This window comes from Nomascus leucogenys, chromosome 2 (genome assembly GCF_006542625.1).
Source record: "Nomascus leucogenys isolate Asia chromosome 2, Asia_NLE_v1, whole genome shotgun sequence".
Lineage (NCBI taxonomy): Eukaryota > Metazoa > Chordata > Mammalia > Primates > Hylobatidae > Nomascus > Nomascus leucogenys.
The window spans coordinates 10,684,468-10,706,571 of NC_044382.1; the positions used below are offsets into that span (position 1 = coordinate 10,684,468).

The 22,104-nt window shown below is 42.9% G+C and overlaps 1 protein-coding gene across 9 annotated transcripts in view; it reads right to left on the reverse strand.

Moving 5' to 3' along the window:
• Positions 1–22,104, reverse strand: part of TENM2 (teneurin transmembrane protein 2) — a 1,389,831-nt gene that overhangs the window by 205,438 nt on the left and 1,162,289 nt on the right. For all 9 annotated transcript variants that reach the window (XM_030825348.1, XM_030825333.1, XM_012505108.2 and 6 more), the window contains one exon: positions 10,413–10,535. In XM_030825348.1, the coding sequence (XP_030681208.1) occupies positions 10,413–10,535 (123 nt within the window). The remainder of the gene's footprint in view (positions 1–10,412; positions 10,536–22,104) is intronic.

The window sequence follows — 22,104 nt, forward strand, 5'->3', positions numbered from 1 at the left end:
TGTGAGGCACATTAGGTAACCACTCACGTGAGCTTGTGCTTGGCTGGGAGCCACTATTGCCTATAAGAGGTATAACTACCCTGCTGATGTGTACATACAGCTTGCACCTAGGCTCGTGCCCAGGCTCACTTGTGCCCAGAGAGAGAGAGAGTAAAGCCATATCGAAACTGTCTACGATTCTTCAAGTGTTTTTCCAGCTACCCACCACTCTCCCACCGACTCCCCTCAGACCTCAGTTAGAACTCGACAACATGTAAACTGAATTTTATTTATTAAATAAAATAACCTTTTAGAAGCTCTATATGAAATTTATTATTGAAATAACTTTTCTTGTGGATCCTTTTGAAGAGTCATGAGTAAATGCTTAATTTGCCTTTTGTGTAAAATCTTACAATAAACAAACAAACAAACTGGGAGAGGTGTGATACAGTAAGAAAATCCTTAGATTAAGAACCAAAAGTCAAGAGTCCTAGTCATGACTTAATGACTGCGAAATGTCTGTGGAAGGAACAGGTGTAAATGAATGATTCTGTTGAACTTCCATCCTTGTTACTAAGCGGCTAGCTAGTTTTAGGCAGGTGTATTTCTCAAAGTCTCAATGTCCATATCTATGTAAGAGTGGCTTGGACCCAAAGATATCTTAAATGGCATTTCTCATTAGCCTATTGTGGTCTCTAGAGTGGGTCAGGAGGATCATTGCTGGGTATATGCTATGAAGAAGTGTGAGAGAGTGTATGTGTGTGTGTGTGTGTGTATGTGTGTTGGGCGAGGGGACAGGGGTAGGGTGTCGGCAGGAGGGAGGAGGAATTATTAGAAAGCTTTTATTAGGCTTTGTTGATTAACAGGTGACTTCACTTTCACAAGCTCGATTTATTTAACAGAAGATATCCATATTGTTAAACAAGCTAGTGTTTGCTTTCAAATTAAGTTCTTCAGGTGTGTAACTGAATTACACTTTTGCAAAGAGGGGTTTTCACTTTTTACCATATATATGTACATATATATATATTTTACACACAGTCTTTCTTTCTCTCTCTATATATACCATCATGAGTCACTTAACAACAAGGATATATTCTGAGAAATGCACTCTTAGGCAATTTCATAGTTGTGTGAGTATACTCACACAAATCTAGATGGTGTAGCTTACTACATACCTAGGCTATATGGTATAGCCTATTGCTCCTAGGTTACAAACATGTACAGCATGTTACTATATTGAATACTGTAGGCAACTGTAATTCAGACACAGTAAAAAATATGGTATAAGAGATTAAAAAGAAAGAATGGTACACCTGTATAGGAAATGTACCATGAATGGAATTTGCAGGACTGGAAGTTGCTTTGTTTAAGTCAGTGAGTGAGTGGTGAGTGAAAGGGAAGGGCTAGGACATTACTGTATGCTACTTTTGACCTTGCAAATACTGTAGACATAGGCTACACTAACTTCATAAAAAAAGTAACTATACTATAACATTATGAGAAATAAGATGTCACTAGGTGATAGGAATTTTTCAGCTCCATTATAATCTTATGGGACCAGTACTGAATATGTGGCCAATCATTGGCTGAAACACTGTTTTGCCATGCATGACTGTAATCTATAGGCCTTATTCAAATTTGTCAATTGTTACAGAAATATTCATGACAGCAAAAGAAAAGTTTTTTATATACTTTTTAAAAATCTTGAAAATGAGTGTGTATAACTTTTGTAATTTTAAAAACAATGAAAAAGAGAAAAATGTATAAATACTGCCTCCAAAAAGATAAAAATAAAAGGTGTGTTTCTGTAAATTGCTATAGCCAGCATGGGGAACCATCTCAGTGACTCCGTTCCTGGAGGTCAAATATCTGGGCTGATGTCCAGGAGGACAGATCTCTGTTGTTCTCTAAGGTCAAAGAGAACAGCATCAAAGCCAGGCTGAGTTCCATGAAGAAGGACTTGAAGCTGGGCTTCCCTGAGCCATGCCAGCTGTTCCAGGACCACCAATATGGTGAGTCCCTCACAAGACATCACTGAGAGGCAGGCAGCAAGGAAACAAAGTAGTTAAGAATTCTATCTTTATCTTAAAATGTCTAATGCCTAGCTAGACACTTTAAGGTCTAGCTGAATATCCTCCTCTTGAGAAGTTCTGAGACCTTAAGGAGGCATCATTGCCCAGTGGAGATAGTCAGCCTGGGTTTGAATCCCAGCTCTGATATCTACCAGCTGTGTGCCTTTGGGTTAATCACCAGCCCTCTCTGAGTCTGTCTACTCATCTGTATGTTGGGGTGCTTCTGCATGTTGTACCTAACTTGTAGGTGCTTCTACATCTTTCTATCCTGTCTGTTGTGATGCTACCTAAAATCAGCTGTAACTACTTTTTTTCAGATGGGGGGGTGAATTTGTGATGGCCTAATAAAAAATATAGGCTGCCTACTGTAGGCACTATTAATGAAAGAGGGCCAATGGGTGGAGTGGGCCTTAATAAAACTGGCAGTCATTTTCCAGAGCAGCTGAAATCAATATACAGTGAGTGGCCAGTATGTCTGCAGACTGGGAGGGGCAGACAACAGGTCACATGTATTAAGATACGATGGTCAGAGAAAACTGCATCACCAGTTCATTCTCTGCAAATTGCTGGTGTTGGTGTGTGGTCTAGCTGCTTCTCACATGAGCAACTCTGTGCAGTTTGCGTTATTGAAAAGCAGCCAGATTTTATTTATTTAACAATGATTAAGAAATGTCCTAAGCAATGTTGGGTGGGCCATTCATTCATACTTCCATGCAATACATATTTATCAAGCATTGACTATAATAGTAGGTATTCTTTGGTCAACATCAGAGTTGGGGTGTATGTCGTATTCCCATTATCTCTCATCTAGGCAGCCTGTTGTCCAGGGTCCTATGAACTCACTTTGACATTGAATTAGGGGCATCAAGAGAAGAGGCATTAAACAGCATCCTATAATCATTCTGTGAGGATCTCACTGGTATCCTTGGGTTCTAGGCAATGACTGGTCCTGGCATCCTGGCATGCAGGACCCAGTCCAGTTCATGTCTCCCAGAGTTGGGGCTTCCATGGCAAACCTTTCAGCCTATCCAAGAGCTGCACAATGAAAAGTGTAGATGATGATCATTTTGCCCTAAGAAGCACGTGCTTAAGATACAATGGTTCTGGCTAGTTCATCTTTAGCTTAGAGATGAGATTTCTGGGTTTTTAGAGGCAACATTCTAATGATCAATTTTACAGGATAGTCCAACTCTATAACTCTACAGAAGACTGCTCATGTAAATGTGAAACTATCACCTATTTCTGAAACATGAACCTAAAATTTCAACCAGTTAAATAAGACTGATGTTGAGCAAAACGACAGCCTTCCATAGCCACATTAGGAGCTAATCATTTCAGAAAATGTTGCCATAATTCATTTACAGAAACAGTGAAACTATTCCCCAAATAAGTGATAAAGGGAATGGATTCATAGTCATACCAGGGAAATGAAGCTTCATATTAATAATTCCTAACTTAACCGAACTCCGGAGGCACCTCAGCATAAATCTGCCTTGCAGATTATTCTGCCTCACATATTTTTATCTATTGCAAATAAAATTGAATTCAGAATATTGCTACAGTCATTACACCTCGTTTCCATTTATTTGGGAATCAGGACAACCATCTGAGGGTTCCGTTTAACCAACAGATAAGTGAAAAGATTCTTCCAAGGACCTTAGATTGACTGCCCAAGAATACAGCTCATCTGAGACATCAGCAACCCATCAGCCTTCACCCTGCTGCTGGCTGGCTATACTTGCAGAATGCAATTCCATCCTGAAAGTCACTGCTTCTGTGATGGTGTTCACAACATCACACAATAATGACTTTTAGAAAATGTTCCAGCTCTTAGGACTACATGTGGCTTTTACATCTTTTGAAATTTCAATTTGTTGCTTTAGATAAAAATAGTCAACTCTTTGCCGCTAGGAAAGTTAACAAGTATTTATACCTATGACTCTTCAGGTGAACTTGCTCCTGCATTAATATTTAGTTTAGTTTACTATTATTGATAGTAGCTAAAATTTATTGAGTGGCTGCTAGTCACCATGTAATCTCCTGATACTCTTAAAATTTTTCCTGTTTTTCAGATGAGAGAACTGAGGTTCATGGAAGATAAGTGACTTGCTTAGGGTCACAGAGCTTTTTATTGGTAGATCTGTGATCAAAACCCATGTCTGACAGACACTAAAACCCATGTGGCTAACCCCTATGCTGACTGCATTCAGGCCCACAGTCATCCCTTGGTATCCACAGGGTATGGATTCCAGGACCCCTGTGGATACCAAAATCTGTAAATGCTCAAGCCCTTTATATAAAATGGTGTCTGTCGTATTTTCACATAACCTATGTATGTCCTCCTCTATAATTCAGATTATCTCTAGATTACTTATAATACCTAATACAATGTAGATGCTATGTAAATAGTTGTTATACTATCATTTTTATTTGCATTTTGTGTATTATTATTATTGCAAATATTTTCAGTCTGAGGTTTTTGAATCTGTGGATACCTGTGGGTATGAAGGGCCAACATACCAGAGGTATACCAGAGGTGCATATTTAGAGATCACAGACCAGATATCTGGGTGTACAAGTCAATTCTGAAAGAGAAGTGTGGCCAATGTGGATATAGGCAAATGCACGGAAAGGGAAATTGGACCTCATTATTAATGCCCATGTCAAGCCACCATGATGCTATGTACAACAGAAACTATGCAATGTAGAATGGGGCTATGGGTGGCAGTCAAAAGCAAAAGTCCACCAGTATAAGTGCATGTTAAGTAGTATCCATATGCAGCAATGTAGAACAGCATGGCCTCCTAAATGAGAGGAGTTGTTGGGTTGGTAGTTAGGATGTTGGTATATTTGCCAGTAGACGTGCAGTAATGGGGTGTTTGGCTCAAACATAATGACACTTTGTCCTTCTGGGAACTTCACCGACTTTGGAAAAGCCCCATATAGGGAAGTGATCATTTTAAAACCCTGGGCTGTGTTCATTGAGAGGCTGATGAGAGCCAGCGGAAGAATTTACCAACCTCCCTGCTAATCTGGCTCCTAGTATCATGCATTAAGCCAACTAGTAAAAATCATTATGAAGTTTTTGCTGAAAGGGCAAGTGTAGAAAAACATGTTTCTAAACAGAATAACAGTCTTTGCCATTTTTTTCCAACTTGCATACCATCTGGAAATTCTAATTTTTTTTCAAAGGGTAGGAAGGAAATGTGCTCCAGGCACAAATAAATGTTTACAGCTGAGTTATAAACCGAGAATGGTAGGGCTTAAAACAGACAGGCTGGCAGTGATGGAACTCAAGCTGCAGTGAGACAAATAATGCAGTGTGGAGGGGCCAACTTGGTGTACACATTGGCCTTTTGGAATAGGAAGACCTGCTTCCTACTGACCTCATCAAGTCAATGTTGGGAAGAAATCCTCATCTGGGGTTTGGTTGATTCTTAGAAGGTAAAGGAAAAAGGTGAAGTGGTATTGTCTATCTTCATGTTCTGAAGGCAGTATTCACCTTTGTTTTATTTTGTATATATACATATATATGTGTGTGTATATATAGACACGGAGTCTCGCTCTGTCGCCCAGGCTGGAGTGCAGTGGCACGATCTCGGCTCACTGCAAGCTCCACCTCCTGGAGTAGCTGGGACTACAGGCACCCACCACCCCACCCAGCTAATTATTTTTTTGTATTTTTCGTAGAGACAGGGTCTCACCATGTTAGCCAGGATGGTCTTGATCTCCTGAGCTCGTGATCGGCTTCCCAAAGTGCTGGGATTACAGGCGTGAGCCACTGCACCCGGCCTATTTTTATATTTTTAAAAATAGAGATGAGGTCTCGCTTTGTTGCCCAGGCTGGTCTCGACCTCCTGGCCTTAAGTGATCCTCTTACTTTTGCATCCCAAAGTGTTGGGATTATAGGTGTGAGCCACTGCACCAGGTTGGTCTTCACCTTTGGAAAATATAGCCTCTCAAAAGATGTGACAGGCCATGGAAACTTGTTAAATGGACCAGCTGAGAGACGTAAAGATGATATCGGTGACAACAACTAAGACTCGTGGATCATTATAACATGCCTGATGCCACATGCAATGTTTTACAAGGGTCATCTCATTTATGATGGACAGCAAGCTTATGAGGGAGTTGCATTTCACAGATGAGGAATTGGAGGTTGGGAGAGAACAAATGACCCACTTATAGTCATACAGTTGCTAAGTGATGGAGCCGGTGTTTGTATCCACCAGACCAACTCCAAAATCCTATATTATAGAGCATCTTCCAATGCAAAGTTACCAAGAATATATTATAACTAGGGCTTGGTCAAGTAGGAAGAAGTGATGTATTGGGAGTTTGATCTTCCTCTTCTGGTCTCCTATAACTTGGATAGTTGCAGGAAAAGTTCTAGAAAAGTGGAAATGGGATTGGGAATGATACAGAGTGGCCATCAAACTTTTTTTTTTTTTTAAAGGGTCAGATGGTGAATATTTTACGCTTTTTGGGCCATGTAGTCTCTGTTGCACCCACTCAATTCCACCATTTTATTCTGAAAGTAGCCATAGACAACAGGTAATAGTCACGGTGGTGCTCCATTAAAACTTGCTTTATAAAAACAGGCAGCTGGCCAGATTTGGTCCATGAGATGTAGTTTGCTGACCCTTGATGTATAGGGCAACTTGAATCTAAAATGAGTGATAGGTTTTGAGAATGATCCATGCAATGCTATACTTGAGAGTTTATTCTTTCTTAAAATCTGTGCACAAATTGGGTACGTACGATGTGCCCTTTAAAATCTCTTGTACACTTTCCCTGGGCCAGGCCAATCAAACTGAATTCCCTTATGTTATCTGACCAGGTCAGAATACTGTATTGAATCGTCTTTCTCAAGGCTTATCTAATCCCAGATCTACAGAGAAAGTTCTCCATGTCCTTGTAATGAAGATGTATGAGTTCATTCCTTTTAACATAGAAATACACACAAGATGGTGAGTGATTCTGGCAGACTGTGTGTTCCCTCTTCTTGATGTGAAAGCCAACAACCATTCACGTTAAGATTTAATTGAAGGAGAGCGGAAGAAAGAAAAATACGGCTCGAACAACAACAAATGGAAAAGGGAAAGGCAAAGACCAAAGAACGTACTCTCCCAACTAATTAATCAAGTGTTTTGTTTCCACTAACATATCAGAGTGTGTAGGCTGCCCTGTCTATTAGACTTGTTCCCAAACCTGAAGAATGTAAATACTCCTAAAGACCAGGTAATGAAATCTCTATCGACGTGCCATCTTAGATGGGACTCACATGCCTGTGTTTTGCTTACATTTTAATTTGCTTCTGCTGGATACTTATCCAGTAATTGCTTAATGAGATTATCCTCCTTGGCAATGTGTGGTGTATCTTGATTAAAACATTGGAGTGAAGGAATATCGTATACCAAAAAAGGAGGGGGTGTTATTTAATTAACTTATTGCCAATATATCTTGATTGTCTCTTTGAAACACTGGAAAAGTAGTCGATTGGAATTGATTCAGGTTATCTAAAGGTATAGAATTGGGCAATGGGGAGTGTGGAGGTCACTGGGTATACAAATTCAAACCCAAGGTCACTTTTGATAAAAGAAATAGGCATAGGTGAGAGAGCTGAAAATATTTTAGTCATTTTATAAGCCAAACCTTAAAACAACTTAAGAAGAGGTCTGATCTCTTTTTAAGTTTCAAATTTTATTTCATCTCTAAGCAATTTTGAATTCTCACACTTTTTTCTTGAGTATTCTATTGACAAAATTCACTGGACAATGATTTGGCAAACATTTTGTCTGTCTCTGCTGGGCATAGTGGCTCATGCCTATAATCCCAGCACTTTGGGAGGCCGAGACGGGAGGACTGCCTGAGCTCAGGAGTTTGCAACCAGCCTAGGCAACACGGTGAAACTCCATCTCCACTAAAATACAAAAAATTAGCCGGGCGTGGCGGCATGCACCTGTAGTCCCAGCCACTCTGGAGGCTGAGGCAGGAGAATCGCTTGAACCGGGGAGGCGGAGGTTGCAGTGAGCCGAGATTGCATCACTGCACTCCAGCCTGGGTGATAGAGTGAGACTCTGTCTCCAACAAAACAAAACAAAAAAACAAAATAACATTTTGTCTGTCACATAAGTTATTTGGAAAATATCTGAACTAGTAATGTTATATGACTTCTACAACAACATTTTCAAAAGCATGTTGCACATGAGGGGAAAAATTCTGGTCTTTCCAAAGACACAATGGAAAGTGTTTCTTCATTTGTTAATTTAGAGACGCATACTCTTGTACTCTTAAGATTTGTTCTATGGGTGTGGGATGCAAAAGCCGGTGGGGAGCAGAGGCAGAAATGGAGGCTTATCACAAATGGGAGGAGTGCTTGATCTTGACCTTAATTTATGGAGGCCAGTAGAGATCACTAATTCCCATTTATGAAGGACACTACTCGAAAAGCATTGGTATATAATTTCAGAATGTATACACATATAAACAATTTCTCTGTGCCCAATGATAGAATATGCATATTCATTTCACATGTGTGTTATGCATTCTTCTGAAGGGATGAGGTGCTGACTTGTAGATTAAAGGACATTTATGGATAAAACGTTACGGAGACCCCATAAAAAGGAGTTTCCAAGGGCAGCACTATTGTCATCTTGAAAGGAGATAATTCTTCATCACGGGGGGCTGTCCTGTGTATTATAGGTTGTTTAACAGCATCTCTGACCCCTATCCACTAGATGCCTGCCATGCCCCCTCCAACTGTGACAATCAAAATAGTCTTTAGACATTGCCAAATGTCCTCTAGGGGTGCAAAAATGCTATAACTAAGAACCATTGCCCTAGATAAAACTGAAGGAGCAGACAGTGTCAAGTACTGGAGGTGACCAGGTTTCAAATCTGAGGTCAATACATTTGGCTCTGGGCTTTTTGGTCAGTTAAGGCAGAACATGGTCAGTTAAGGCAAAACATACTTTTCGTTTTAGGTCTAGTTTAACTTACCCGATAATGGAAAGCATATAATTTCATCCTCAGATAAAACTTTTTCATGCTTACTTAAAGGTAATTTAGTGTTATGATTATGACAGATGAGTACAGCGATTCTTAAAGACTGGATAAAAAGACAAAAAAGTCATCCTCAAAGCATTAGGACAGCTCTGGGGAGGATAATTGAAGCAGCATTAGCATCTCAGGATGACTAATGTGCACCTCTGGGGGCAGATGAATTCTGGAATCTTCTTTGTGGAAAATGACTGCTTGAAGGAAAGCTCCAACCTCCTGCCCAAAGACGCACAGGGCACAACTCTGAGTCCAAATCTGTATCTATTTGAGTAAGTTTCTATAACCTTCTGGGCTTGAGTTTCTCAGAGAGATTTTTCCTTCCTTTAAAGTTGTTAAAGTTACACAATGCTAAGCCTGGCATGCAATAGGTGCCTAATAAATGCTGCTTCCTTTCCCTTCTTTGAAATATCCCTGGTAGGGTGTTTCCAAAATGTGGGGGTGAAGTGGCTATAGATGCCAAAAGGCAGAATGGAAATTTGCATGTTGGTGAAATCCTTTAATACAATCTCTCCCTTGCGATTTCCATCCCGAATTAAGCATATCTCACTGCGTGCCAGCCTGGCTAACCATTCCATTGGCTGCTCTGTCTTAATTGCTCCAGTATCCCCCACCCCCATTCTATGGTTCTGTTTTCTCTCCTCTTTCTTAGCATCTTGTTAGCACTTTTTTTTTTCCTGCAAGGATACAGTTGCCTGATTGCTTCAATAAACATTTCTATTGTCCCCTTCACTGTTCTGAGAAGAGAAGCTTTGTTGCCGAGTTGTCAAAACTCCTTTCTATTCTCCCCCAAAGCACAGCAGCTCTGAGCCTTTCTCTTTCATGCCAAGCCAGGCAGCTTCCTCCCCAGGGAGGCTGCATGTCTCCTGAGAGAGGGACCCAGTCTGATGGCATGTGCTGCCTGCTGCTCTCTGCCTTCTGATTAGGCAGGACTTTCTCCTGCTGCTGCTGCTGCTGCCACTGCCACTCCAGCTGCTGCTGTGGCTGCTGTTTCTGCACAGGCCCTGGGATGCTTTCAAGTAGCTCTGGACCATGCCAGTTCCTGCAGATAGCATAGGTATGCACATTGCTCTGAGCAGGCACTGTGCCAGCTCTGAGTGATCCAGCCAAACACAGCTAACAGACAGGAACAGCAAACAGCTTTTAACGGGGGCACCTATGAGAGGCAACGATTTTTTCCCCCTTTTCGTTTCCTTTTTGCATATATTCCAAGACTTGGATTAGAAAACCTGAACCAGCTGGCGAGAGCTCAGATTTTTCCTGTGACCTCAAGAGGGCAAGCAGCAGCTGTAACCTCACCTTTGCCTCCAGATGGCATTGTTGCCACATCATCGTTTCCTGGTAAGCCGGTCCTTATCCCATTGTTAAAGGTGTGCCCATCTGCAGGCTGGAGTTGCCAATTGAGTCCGAGCAGATGCATTGCTGCAGGAGAGACAAAGTAATGAAAATATGAATAGATAATTCAGCAATGCAAATGTCAAGGGGGAGGGCCAGGTGCCTTTTTCCAAGTGATTGCATTTTAAAGAAGCTGCGTCAAAAATGGCTTGCCCCAGGCCGCAGGGATTAGCTAAATACAGAAAGCAGAGATCTGAGTGGTTAGGTCTCCCCTTCTGGTGCTGCTGCTCACAGTCTCAGGGGGAGAGGATCCCTTACAGTGGGCGGAGGAGGGAGGAGAAAACACAGCCCAGATCTTCCAAACGGTGCCACCATGGAGGGGAAAATGGCCCTTTCGAATCACTGTAAAGAGTGCTGCTCTACCACATCCATCCTTTTCTACACTCTGGACACGGTTGCTTTTAGACAGTCTAGGGGCATTGACAAGGATTGTTTTCCCCAAACTATACACTCACAAGTAAATCAGCTTCAAAGGAGGCTGCCCAAATAGTATCTGTTTGCTGGTACCTGTTCTGAACTATCAGTGCAGCCAGCAGCATCTATAGTGGTACTGGCCCACCTCCCTAACTATTTCAAACTTTTAGAATATTTTTCCTTTCCACCCCTCTTCATGATAAGTGGATACCTTTCAGTGCATTGTAGAAAAAGCTTGGGGGGTTGATGGTGGAATGGGGTCATTTTCTGAAAACATTGCTATTCCTTCTCTCTCTGTCGCTCTCACTTTAGCAGAGTATGGAATGAAACAGTTCTGAAATACTGCCTGTTCTTTGCTAAGGAACTGAGCACGTCCACAGAAGTCTTGACTCCCATGGGCACCCCATGCCTCCAAACAAACTTCTGGTCTTCTTTGTCATCCTGCCTGTGTCAACTCCCCACCATGAATTTAGCAAACTTAACACAGCCCTATCCCTGATGGTTCTTAATGAGTTGTTTCTACTGAGTGGAATGAAAAGCAAACCCTAAACACCTGTATTCTTTCAAAGCCCTTATCTGAGAGATGCTTCATTTGAGACTAAGTAAGGAATTTATTCCCCTGCATGTCTCTCATCCAAACGATGTCTGGCATTTCCACTGGACACAGGTTGATGCTGTTGCTACATTCCTACCACTGCAGGAAAGAAAGGGCTGTTGACAGGGAGAGGTTTGGAGTCTGATGTGGGGATGGGAGAAACAATTAACTGCAGGAAACACAATTAACAATGCTTAGGAAATTGTTCACACAGCAATTAATTCTGCATGCCTATCACCACGTAAAGTCAGACTGCATTCTATTAAGGTTAAAAACCTATCTTCAAACAATACAGCTCAGATTGATGGTCACAGATGAAGGTGGCAAGGTGTCCGTGTGTGTGTGTGTGTGTGTGTGTGTGTGTGTGTGTGTCTGCTTTTCACTTACACTCTTCTCCATCTTAGAACCATGTTTTCTTTCTATATTCCTCCAAAGTGAAAGGCCCACTGTTACGACTTCTTGAGATGATAAATAGTAATAAGAGTAAGTGACATTTACTGTACACTTTCTATCAAGGTAACACCTAATTTTCTCCTGCAGTTTGTCCGTTACATGTAGGTCACTTACTTGAAGAGACCAGATTCCACTGCCTCAAATAATGATATATTTTCACTGTACAGAGGTCAGGAAATGAGAACCAATCGTGGTGGCTTCAAGATAACGATAGCTTCTGATTTGTAATTACCAGGTGAAGGGAGCCAAGGAATTAGCTATTTTAAAATAATTTTTTTAAAAAATGATACTATTGGGTTATTGAAGCTCGCCTTGGGCCAGCTGCAGCTGCACTGGAGATGCGGTTCTTTCAAGGAGGGTCTTAAGACAGACATCGGCAGGTACTGCAGGTGCCGCTGGAACCCAGGCCTAACAAAGCTTTGATTTCACATCTACGGAAGGAGTGGTGGGTCCCATCAGGCAAAGATGACAACCTCACCAACATCCCATCTCAAACGCTTGTCAAAACAGCTCTGCTCTTATGGCACTCAGTCTTGCCATTCTAAGGTGCAGAACATACTGCAACCGTCAACTTTGGGAGAAAAGCAAGCAAACAATCCCCTACTGTTACTGAACAGGAAGAGACATCCCTGCAACTGGGTTTCCTCTGTTTCCAAGGATGCCTTCCCTCTTGCCTCCTCTTCCTACCTTTTTCTTTGTTTTGGGTTCCATAGCATCTTTTTATTTTTATTTTCTAAAAGTATCCTGAAAATAAGAAAACTACAGATGAGGTGGAAAGGGTGAGGGTCAGAGTACACCAGTAACTTCTCAGACAACTCCCAGGAGTGAGAAGAAAAATAAGAAAGTGAGATAGAGGTGGAGAAGGGGAAAAGCCAAATCTGCTGAACATGAGACCTGTCCTTCCAGAAGAAGCAATGCAACAAAAATGAAACTCAAGTTTGGGCATATTTTCTGTTGTTGAATTGAACATTAAGTAAATAAGTGAGAATTATATCGGGTTATAACCACCTTCTCTTGTTTTTTGGGAGTGTCTGAAATAGGTTTTTGTTGGCACTTTTTTTTTTTTGATCAGCCATTCTTTCTCTCTCACTTGAGTAAGAAAACAAGATGCTCTCCCAGTGAGGAGGGACTAAAGTGTCCTTAGGATAAAGACTCCAGGGAGCTGTGAAGTAAATGAGTTTCCTGACTAATGAGAGCCCTATTTCTTATTCTGCCACTGATTTGCTCTATGGCTTGGGCTGAGACATCAGTCTCTCAATCAATCTCTCCCTTTACCTTTTATAAAGGTTTCCCTGTACAGGTAGAATAATGGCTCCTTAAGGGCCAGAGAGAGGTTACACATCTGCAACCCCCAAAAGATCTGACAGTGTCTTGAATATAAATGGCACTCCATCAATATTTATTAGAATAGATAATGATACACGGGGGGCAGATTTGGGGGGTTGGATTGTAGGATGTTACATGCTTATAAATTAAAAAATACATAATCAGAGGCATAGAAGATGGGACAAAACAGTGCTGGTGGCAATATGGACTAGTTTGCAAAGGGAAGGATATTTTAATTATCAGCATATCATCACCTGCTGCCAATCACTGAACCTTTTCTTTTAGTGCAGCGGTGTGATCTCCGCTTACTGCAAACTCTGCCTCCCGGGTTCACGCCATTCTCTTGCCTCACCCTCCCGAGTATCTGGGACTACAGGTGCCCACCACCATGCTTGGCTAATTTTGTTTTTGTATTTTTAGTAGAGATGGGATTTCACCATGTTAGCCAGGATAGTTTCGATCTCCTGACCTCGTGATCTGCCCACCTCAGCCTCCCAAAGTGCTGGGATTATAGGCATGAGGCACTGCGCCCCGCCATCATTGAACCTTTTCTATAGCCAGGTACCATAGTAGACATTCTAAAGGCATTACCTTAAGACTCACGGGTAGGTACTATTATCATCCCCATTTCACAGATGAGGAAACTATTGACTGTGAAGTTTGAGAACAGGGGGATTTCAGAATCAGAAGGAAATTACTGTGGGAGGTGGCTATCTGCTTCATATTTCATAGTGATCTGGTTACAGATTCTATGGGTAATGGAGTCTCAGCAAACCTCATCGTTGTTTCAAAACTCATAATAATCTCATTGGAGTTGGTGAATGACCACACCCCTTCCTGAGAGGGGTTAGATTTCTTTATCCTGTTGAATTCAGCACGTACTTTATCACACAGTCATTCTGGGTCTTCAATGAAGATGATGTGGGCTACAGCCATGGCTGACCAGTGATAGAATACAGCATGTGTGAAGACATGAACTGTTACTGTTATAAGCCACTGAGATTTTGGGATTGTTTGTTACAGCAGCATGTCTGAGGCAAGCTTGACTGATACTTTCACCTATAAGGAAACTAGGAAATGGCATTTTTATACAGCAAATCTCTGTGCATTCCTTTAGGTTTTATTGGGTTAGGATCCTTTCTGAAACTCAGCCAGAGAGAATTAGCACATACTTTGGGCCACTATATTTGCTTCTATGAACAACAACAAAAAACAGCACTTTAAACATGATGTCATAATACCTCCCATTTTAATTTACTCTCAGAACCAGACTTAGAAAGCTGAGGTGGATGGGGTGGCTCACCCCTATAATCCCAGTGCTTTGGGAGATTGAGGCAAGAGGGATTGCTTGAGGCTAGGTGTTCAAGACCAGCCTGTGTAACATAGGAAGACCCCATCTCTACCAAAAATTTAATTAATTAAAAAAAAAAGAAAACTGAGAAACCTCAGAGTAGCCAGAGTTATTGCTGCTTCATCTCAAGATTTCACATAAATGCTGGACTCCTCAAGAGATCCTGGATGCACTGGGGTGGTTCCCTCTCCCGCCCCACCTTGAATGCTCTAGCAGTTCATCCCAAAAGACCTGGTCCAGATCATCTGAGAGTCAAAAGTGAAATGAGTTTGGGAGGCCCTCTCCCTAACATTCCTCCCCCTCACTGACAGCCAATATGTACAATTCATCATGATCTGACAGGCTCCGCTTCAGAGAGACCCTCGGGCTCCATGGGTCACTAAGGATGGGACGGGGAAGGGCTCCGAGTGGAAACTCGTGGAATCCAAGTGGCAGCTGGGAAGCCAGCCACTTAAAACACAATAGGCAGCCAAACTCTGACAGTATCCCTCCAGCTAATTGGAGCAAACTTTCGTGGCATTCTGAAAGAGAACCAAGACAGGATGGCTGGACCACACACAGATCCCCGATTGCAGTAAGGATAATAAACAGACCTACATGGAGTGAGGGTGTGATATTTTCTTATTGAAGTTGCTGTGTTTCTGTGTCAGGTGGGTTCCAAAGGCAATACTCCAAGGGAGTGATGCCTGAGAAAGGGAGCGGGGTTGGTTGTGAGTAACTGAGGATTCTCTAGCAACCACAGAACAGGGAGATTATAGGGCCAGAAAAGTGGCAGCTTGGAATGGGGGTTGTCTGAAATAGTAATTAGGGAATGTGTGGGCCCTGCTGGGTGCCACTTAGAACCTTCTGTGTTCATTGGCTGGCAGAGGATCAACCTGACGAGAGAGTCAATCAATATGTCAGCAATACTTCCCAGAGAGCTGCTCAGCCCCTGCTTGTCAAAGAGGGCAAACATGGAGGCCACGGATGCTCTGTGTTTGCTGAGCAGGCCCCCAGGAGCAGGGGGTGTCTTTAAAGATCAGGCTTGTCGATACATAACCCGAGGAGGAGATTGGGCTTTCCCTTTGAAAATGGAAGACTTCACGCCAAGCAGAGCTTAGGGAGCAGGAGGAGAAAGCCATGCCTGCTGGGTCTTGGGGGTCAGCATGCCATCAGATTCACAAGAGCCTTAGAGATGATGGCAGAGCTCCTTCAGAGACCAGGTAGGATGACAGAAAGGGTTAGGGCTGGGTCTCCCTGCCTCTGCACCAGCCAATTACGTCAATAATGTCGGGGCTTCTGGGGGAAATATACCAATTCCAAAAGTGCCACTGCTGGGAGGAGAGAACCATAGTGGAATAATCAGGGCTAACACGCACAACTGCTTACCCTGAACTTGCACAGGCAACCTGCAAAGGCCCCTTTGCAATCAGCAGTGAAAATTAACACATGTGAATAAGTCTACTCAATGGTGATACTTACAATTAACGTTCATTTTGACCATGTGCCAGGTATTGGGCTCATTATTTGCATGCAGCATGTATTCATAATTTACCAGTCAGCACATATTTACTAAACACCCACTGGGTGTCAGATGTGTCCTAGGCACCAGGAGTAAAGCAGTTTTAACAAGACAAAATCCTTGCTGTCAGGGAACCTACATTCTAGAGGCAGGTGTAGAAACTAAACACAGAAGTGAAAAGCCGGGTTTATGGTTCAAAGGCATTCGGGGGTGGGGGATGCATTGAACATTTCTTCCTTTTTTCATTTAATGTAGTCTGGTCAAGGATGGCATTTGTGATAGATAACATTTGAGCAAAGACATAAAGGAATCAAGAAAGCAGTTTATGCTGACGTCTGGGGAAGAGCATGCCGAAGGGGAGTGGAGTTAGTGGGAAGGAGGAGTGGCAGGCGAAGGGACAGGCAGGGTGAAGGAGTAGTTGCCTTTGGGGAGCTTTGCCTTTTGTTTGGAAGAGAAGGGATGACACTGGAGGATTTTGGAAAGGATGAACCCTTACTTTTTCCCCTTCATTCTCACTGGATTAAGTGGTAATATAATCTACATTTTATAGATAAAGAAATTGAAGCTTAGAGAGGGTAAGAGACTTGCCCAAGACAACTCAGCCAGTAAGTGGGAAATCTGGGATTTAGACCCAGACACATGTAACTTCAGAGTCAGAGTTCTGAATTCCCATACTGTCCTCCTAGACACTCCATTCAGAGTTCTCACTGGAGGACATCGGCCCTCTGAGGTTTCCAAGTGAACCACTACTTAGACAAGACCGAAGAGGACAGGCAGGCTATAGAATCACTTACTAAATATTGTCAAGGCTCACTCATGAATACACACTTCCCTTTGTAAGCAGCCATTAGTCTCTATGAATATGTCCTTGGTTGGCAACTAGTTTGCTATTTAACTTGAACCACCATTGTCAACGTAAAATAAATCTGCTCGGCAACTTCAATTGCCAGTCAGGCCAGTCAACAACACGTTTGGTGTTTTTTTCCCTTGTCAGTTTGCTTGTCATCCTTTGGGGATGCAGTTGAGTGCAGTGCTTCTTCTTCAAAGAGAAGGGGCCACTGCAATGTATTATTATTTTTAGGAATGCTGTCAGTGCCAAAATTACCTTCAGCCTGAAAGAAGTAATGCAAACAAAACCATGTGGGATAACATTCTTGGAAATGCCTTAAGTCTTAAAAGGAGTTTAAAAATTTAAATCTTGAAGGGTTACCAAAAATCCTTTTCTAACCACCTTGGTGTAGTGATTTCTGTTATTTTTCCCAGACAGTGTTGAAATACACTGAGTGGAATGAATTTTCAAAGCACCGCATGGAAGTTACACCCACAAATCCCTTTAACGGTAATGGGATTTGTGCACCTATCTCCTGAGAATGTTCTGAAAACTTAGTAGCCTCTGTCCAACTTCCAGCTTGCAGTTCCAAATGGTTGCAAGGCTTACGGCTCAGGAATTACAAAGAAGAAGAAAGATGAAAGGTAGATACAATCCCAGAATCGTGGCAGGATCATCAAAATGAGAGGGGGCATTGGAGAAACTTGCCTGCATTCACCTCTCTAGAGGAACTCAAATCTTCCAGCTACAGTCCCAAAACTGTCCTCAGCAGGGATTTTGTCTGCTGCCTTCCTACTTCCAGTCCCTCACAAAAGTAGCAAGGCTTTCTGTCCCTTCCTTTGTGTCTGCCATGAGAACAAGGTGATAGTTGCGTGAGGCAGCTCTGGGACCAGGGAGCACTGTGTTCTTGAGACAAGAAGAATCCACAGGGAAAGACCAGAGCATTAATCTATTCTCACGACAGGCTCAGGATGGTACAGTGAGTGGGAGGTGGTACAAGATTAATCAATTGCTGTGTTTGCAGAAAACAAATGGGGCTCCTTGCAGCTTCAGGATGCGTGGGGCTCCCCGACTGGCAGCGTCCCTCCCCTTGTCTCCTGGAAACCGCTGCTGCAGGTGCACTGCAGGTGGGTGCTGTTGACACTGTGAGTGTGTGGCATCTGGTGTGCCGAGGTGACCTCTAACCACACCCCCTAGCTCTCAGCATCACTGGGCAGATCAATACACAAGACAGACACATGTGCTCACAGCCACTTTCTTTTCCTTGTGAGGGGTGGCCAGGAATGTACCTGACTGGCAATGCTAGTCAGGCATCCTATTGTCCAGCAAGTCAGCTCAGCCTCATGCAGATAAACACACGCCTGCAGCCATTAGCCGCACAGAGTGTCATTTCCCACCGCAGACCACCCCGTTCCTGCTGCAATTTTTTTCCTGGTTAAGAAATAAAAGCCTTTCTTTCTCCAAGAAATGACCCATGTGATCAAAATACCTTTAGAGAATGATAATATCGGTAGGTTTTATTCACCAAATAAATCATGGTCTGAGATTTTAAGAGCTTGTCTGATAACGAAACACATCCCTACAATCCACACACCTACACCTAAATGGATCTTTCTCCCCTCCGAGCTTGTCTTTCACTGTTGACAACCCAAACAGTATTTGTCTTTCTCCAAAGAACGGCAACCAGCAGCCCCGTTAAAGAGGGGCAGATCCGTGAGACCACCAACTACAAAGGAAAGAAGAAGCAGGCTGCACGTGGCATGCGGCCACCGGCATCACAGGAAGCAGACATTATGAATGTTTTAGAGGATAAGATGTCATATTGATCGGTAGATGTGCAATGAGCGCTGGAACAAAGAGAAAGAACTCTCTCGTGAAAAATAGCCTTCTGCAAGGAGGAGTGGCAAGGGGGTCAGAGTGTGCCAATTAGGATACCCGAGATACTCCATTCCTAGGGCACATTTCTCCCCTCAGTGGCAGCAAGCAAGGGCGGAGAGGGTTTGGATTCATTTCCCTTCCCAAGTCCCCAGCAGCCCTCAACAAACTGCTCCCAATGAGCCCTCTGATCTGAACTCTGGAGCCCACAGCCAGCCATCCTGAAACTGGAGGAAAAGGCCAGGTGGGGCCTTAGGAACCAGGTGTAACGGAGGAAGGATCTCCCAACCTGGATCTCTGGAATATGTACGCCAGGTTCATGTCAATCAGGGTTCACATTTCTGCACTACTATGCACAAGCGGATACCTTGGGCAAACAGATTTACCTCTCTGAGCTTCACTTTCCTTAGCTATAACAACTAACATTTTTGTGACATACTGACTCAGTGTCAACCGCTGTTCTAAGCCCTCTATATGCATCACCTCATTTGCTCTTTACAGTAAACCTAGAGGTAAGAACTATGATTCCCATTTTACAGAGGAAGGAGTGGAGGCATAAAGGTGTTGACAGGGCTGGTAGGTGGGGCAGCTGGTTTTAGAGCCAAGCGTGTGCTCTTAGCCATGTCTACTTGCTCACACTGACCTTGCAGGGTGGAGAAGGTGCAAAATTGGTGAGGATCTGGGGGTAACCGGCACACAGGACGCACTCAAGAAACATTTCACCTCCTGCTGGGTCTTGGGTTGTTTTGTAACAATGGCGATCATGGCTAACTCTTACTGACCCCTTAGCATATGCCAGGCTCTGTGATAAGCAATTGTTACCAATTTTATGAGATATATATTGCTTTCCCATTTTGCAGATGAAGAAATTGAGGCTCAGAGTGCTGAAGTAACACGCAGCTGGTAAGTGTTAGAGGTGGGATTTGAACTTGAGCTGTGTGACACCTGAAGCTCTTGAGTACCACTCCACCTGCTGACAACCAACAGCTCAACATCAAGCATTAGTGAAGACTGGGGTTCTATTCACCTAGGTGTTCTTCTCTCATTTGCCTTAACCCCCTCCTTCAGAGAAACCTTTGTGGTTTCCTTTTCTGTGTCACATTACAATGGCAGAGGCACTGTTAAGATGGGCCTCAAAGGCCATCTGGTCCAGACTTTTGCTGTGTAGATAGATGGTGACCCTGAGCCCTATTTAAGTGAAATGACTTGCCTAGGGTCATGACAGCTAATGGCTGACTGAGCCAGGATTTGAACCTTGATCTTTTGACTCTCTGGTGCTCTCTCTACTGTCGTCTTCCATCTCCTTAAAGAAAGACAGAGAATTCTGGTGTCTATGTGCAATGCAATGCCTTATTAAAGACAAAGTGAGGTGGACTTCAGAGCAGCCTCCTCCTCTTCCTCACTTAATATTTTTATTACTACTCTTTGCAAGGTAGGGCATGAACAAAATAACCTGTTAACAAAATGGGCCGAAAAAAAGACCGTTATGGTCCTTTCTGATCCTAAGTTCATTAAATTGAGTTTCTATGACAAATATCTTCTACTGCAGAAGTTTATTCACAGCTAGAATCTAAAATCACCATTTTTCTATTTCTACCTGGTCTGACGCCATTGTGGTCGATATAGACATGTTCCCTCCTGCATGCGAACTTGGTACTTTTTCAGGAGTGAGAAATGAGTTGAAGAAGTAAGGATGTTGAGCAAATCCTGTGTGTAATTCTCATTCCAATTTGGTCATTTGTTCAGCAAAGCCAAATTAGGCACATGGGGAGGCTGCCAGAGTCCTTTTCAATTTTTAATTTCTGACATGGTTAGCTCAAGATTTTTTCAAACTGAGAAATAAAAAAAGTCCTGTATTAGCAAATTGGATTTGATCTTTCTTGCAAATGGTTTTCAGTTAAGTGGATTTCACATAGCTAACCTGAAACATTTAAAACTTGATTCTGATGGAAAGAAACATCACGTTAAAACAATTAGTTCTATCTCCCAGTGCCTGATTAGGTAGTAGGGAATGAAAACCTGGGCAAGGGGCAGTCCTCCTCAGCCTCTGATATGCTTAATGTCAGTATGGTCAACTTCTTATGAGGAAAGAGCTAATCTGGGGTGGGGTTGGGGAGGATAATTTCTTTTTGGAATGTAAGCTACTTGCATCTATAAAAAAGAACTACATTTTCATCTGCAATTAGATAAATGATACAATAGACTTATTTTGAATTTGTGACAATTTACTTTATATATATATATGTTTTGTTTGTTTGTTTGTTTGACGGAGTTTCACCCTTGTTGCTCAGGCTGGAGTGCAATGGTGCGATCTCGGCTCACTGCAACCTCCGCCCCCTGTGTTCAAGTGATTATCTAGCCTCAGCCTCCTGAGTAGCTGGGATTACAGGCACCCACCACCATGCCCAGCTAATTTTTGTATTTTTAGTAGAGATGGGGTTTCACCATGTTGGCCAGGCTGGTCTCAAACTCCTGACCTCAAGTGATCCGCCTGCCTCGGCCTCCCAAAGTGCTGGGATTACAGGCGTGAGCCATCATGCTCATCCCAAGAGAGCTAATTTTAAGGGTTTTATGTGACACTCAAGTCACACACATTTCTTTGGTGCTAAAGGCACACGATTCTGTCAATCGGCAGCAGCACTGCAGACTGTTGTGGCATTTCTGGCTTATACAAGGCATTGCAATGACAGCAGAGTGACATTCGACATGGTCATGATGTGTCCCCCTCCTCCTTATGGCTTATGCTCCCATGCCGGATCCTAACTCTATGGAAGTCCCCAAGCCAGCCCTAACCTAATACACCTCCCAGGTAGGGGCTGGTGTCTCCCTTAACACTGGCCTGGGAGAGCTCTCCCTGACCTGCATGCTCAGAGCTAAAGAAAGATACGCACGTTTCGAAAGTTCCCCAATTTGTTTTCATTGCTTAGCTCTTCTAGGTGAAACTTTCTCAATGCATCTCCTACTGGTCTTATTTGATTCATTTAAGCTTTACAAGACACTCACGAGGCAGTTACTTTTTTATCCCAATTTTAAAGACGAAGAGACCAAGGCTTGTTGCAGTTCTACAACATACCCAAGGTCTAGGGTTGCCAGGTTTTAATTTGTAAGTTTGCTAAATCTGGCAACTCTAGCAAGATCCTGTAGTTAGGACGAAACCTGAGAGGCACTTCTCTTCTTCTGCAGCCCCAGAAACAGCCTTTGAATCAGTGCCCTCAGATCCTTTAAGCTTTGCTCTAGATCCGTCAGAAAGAA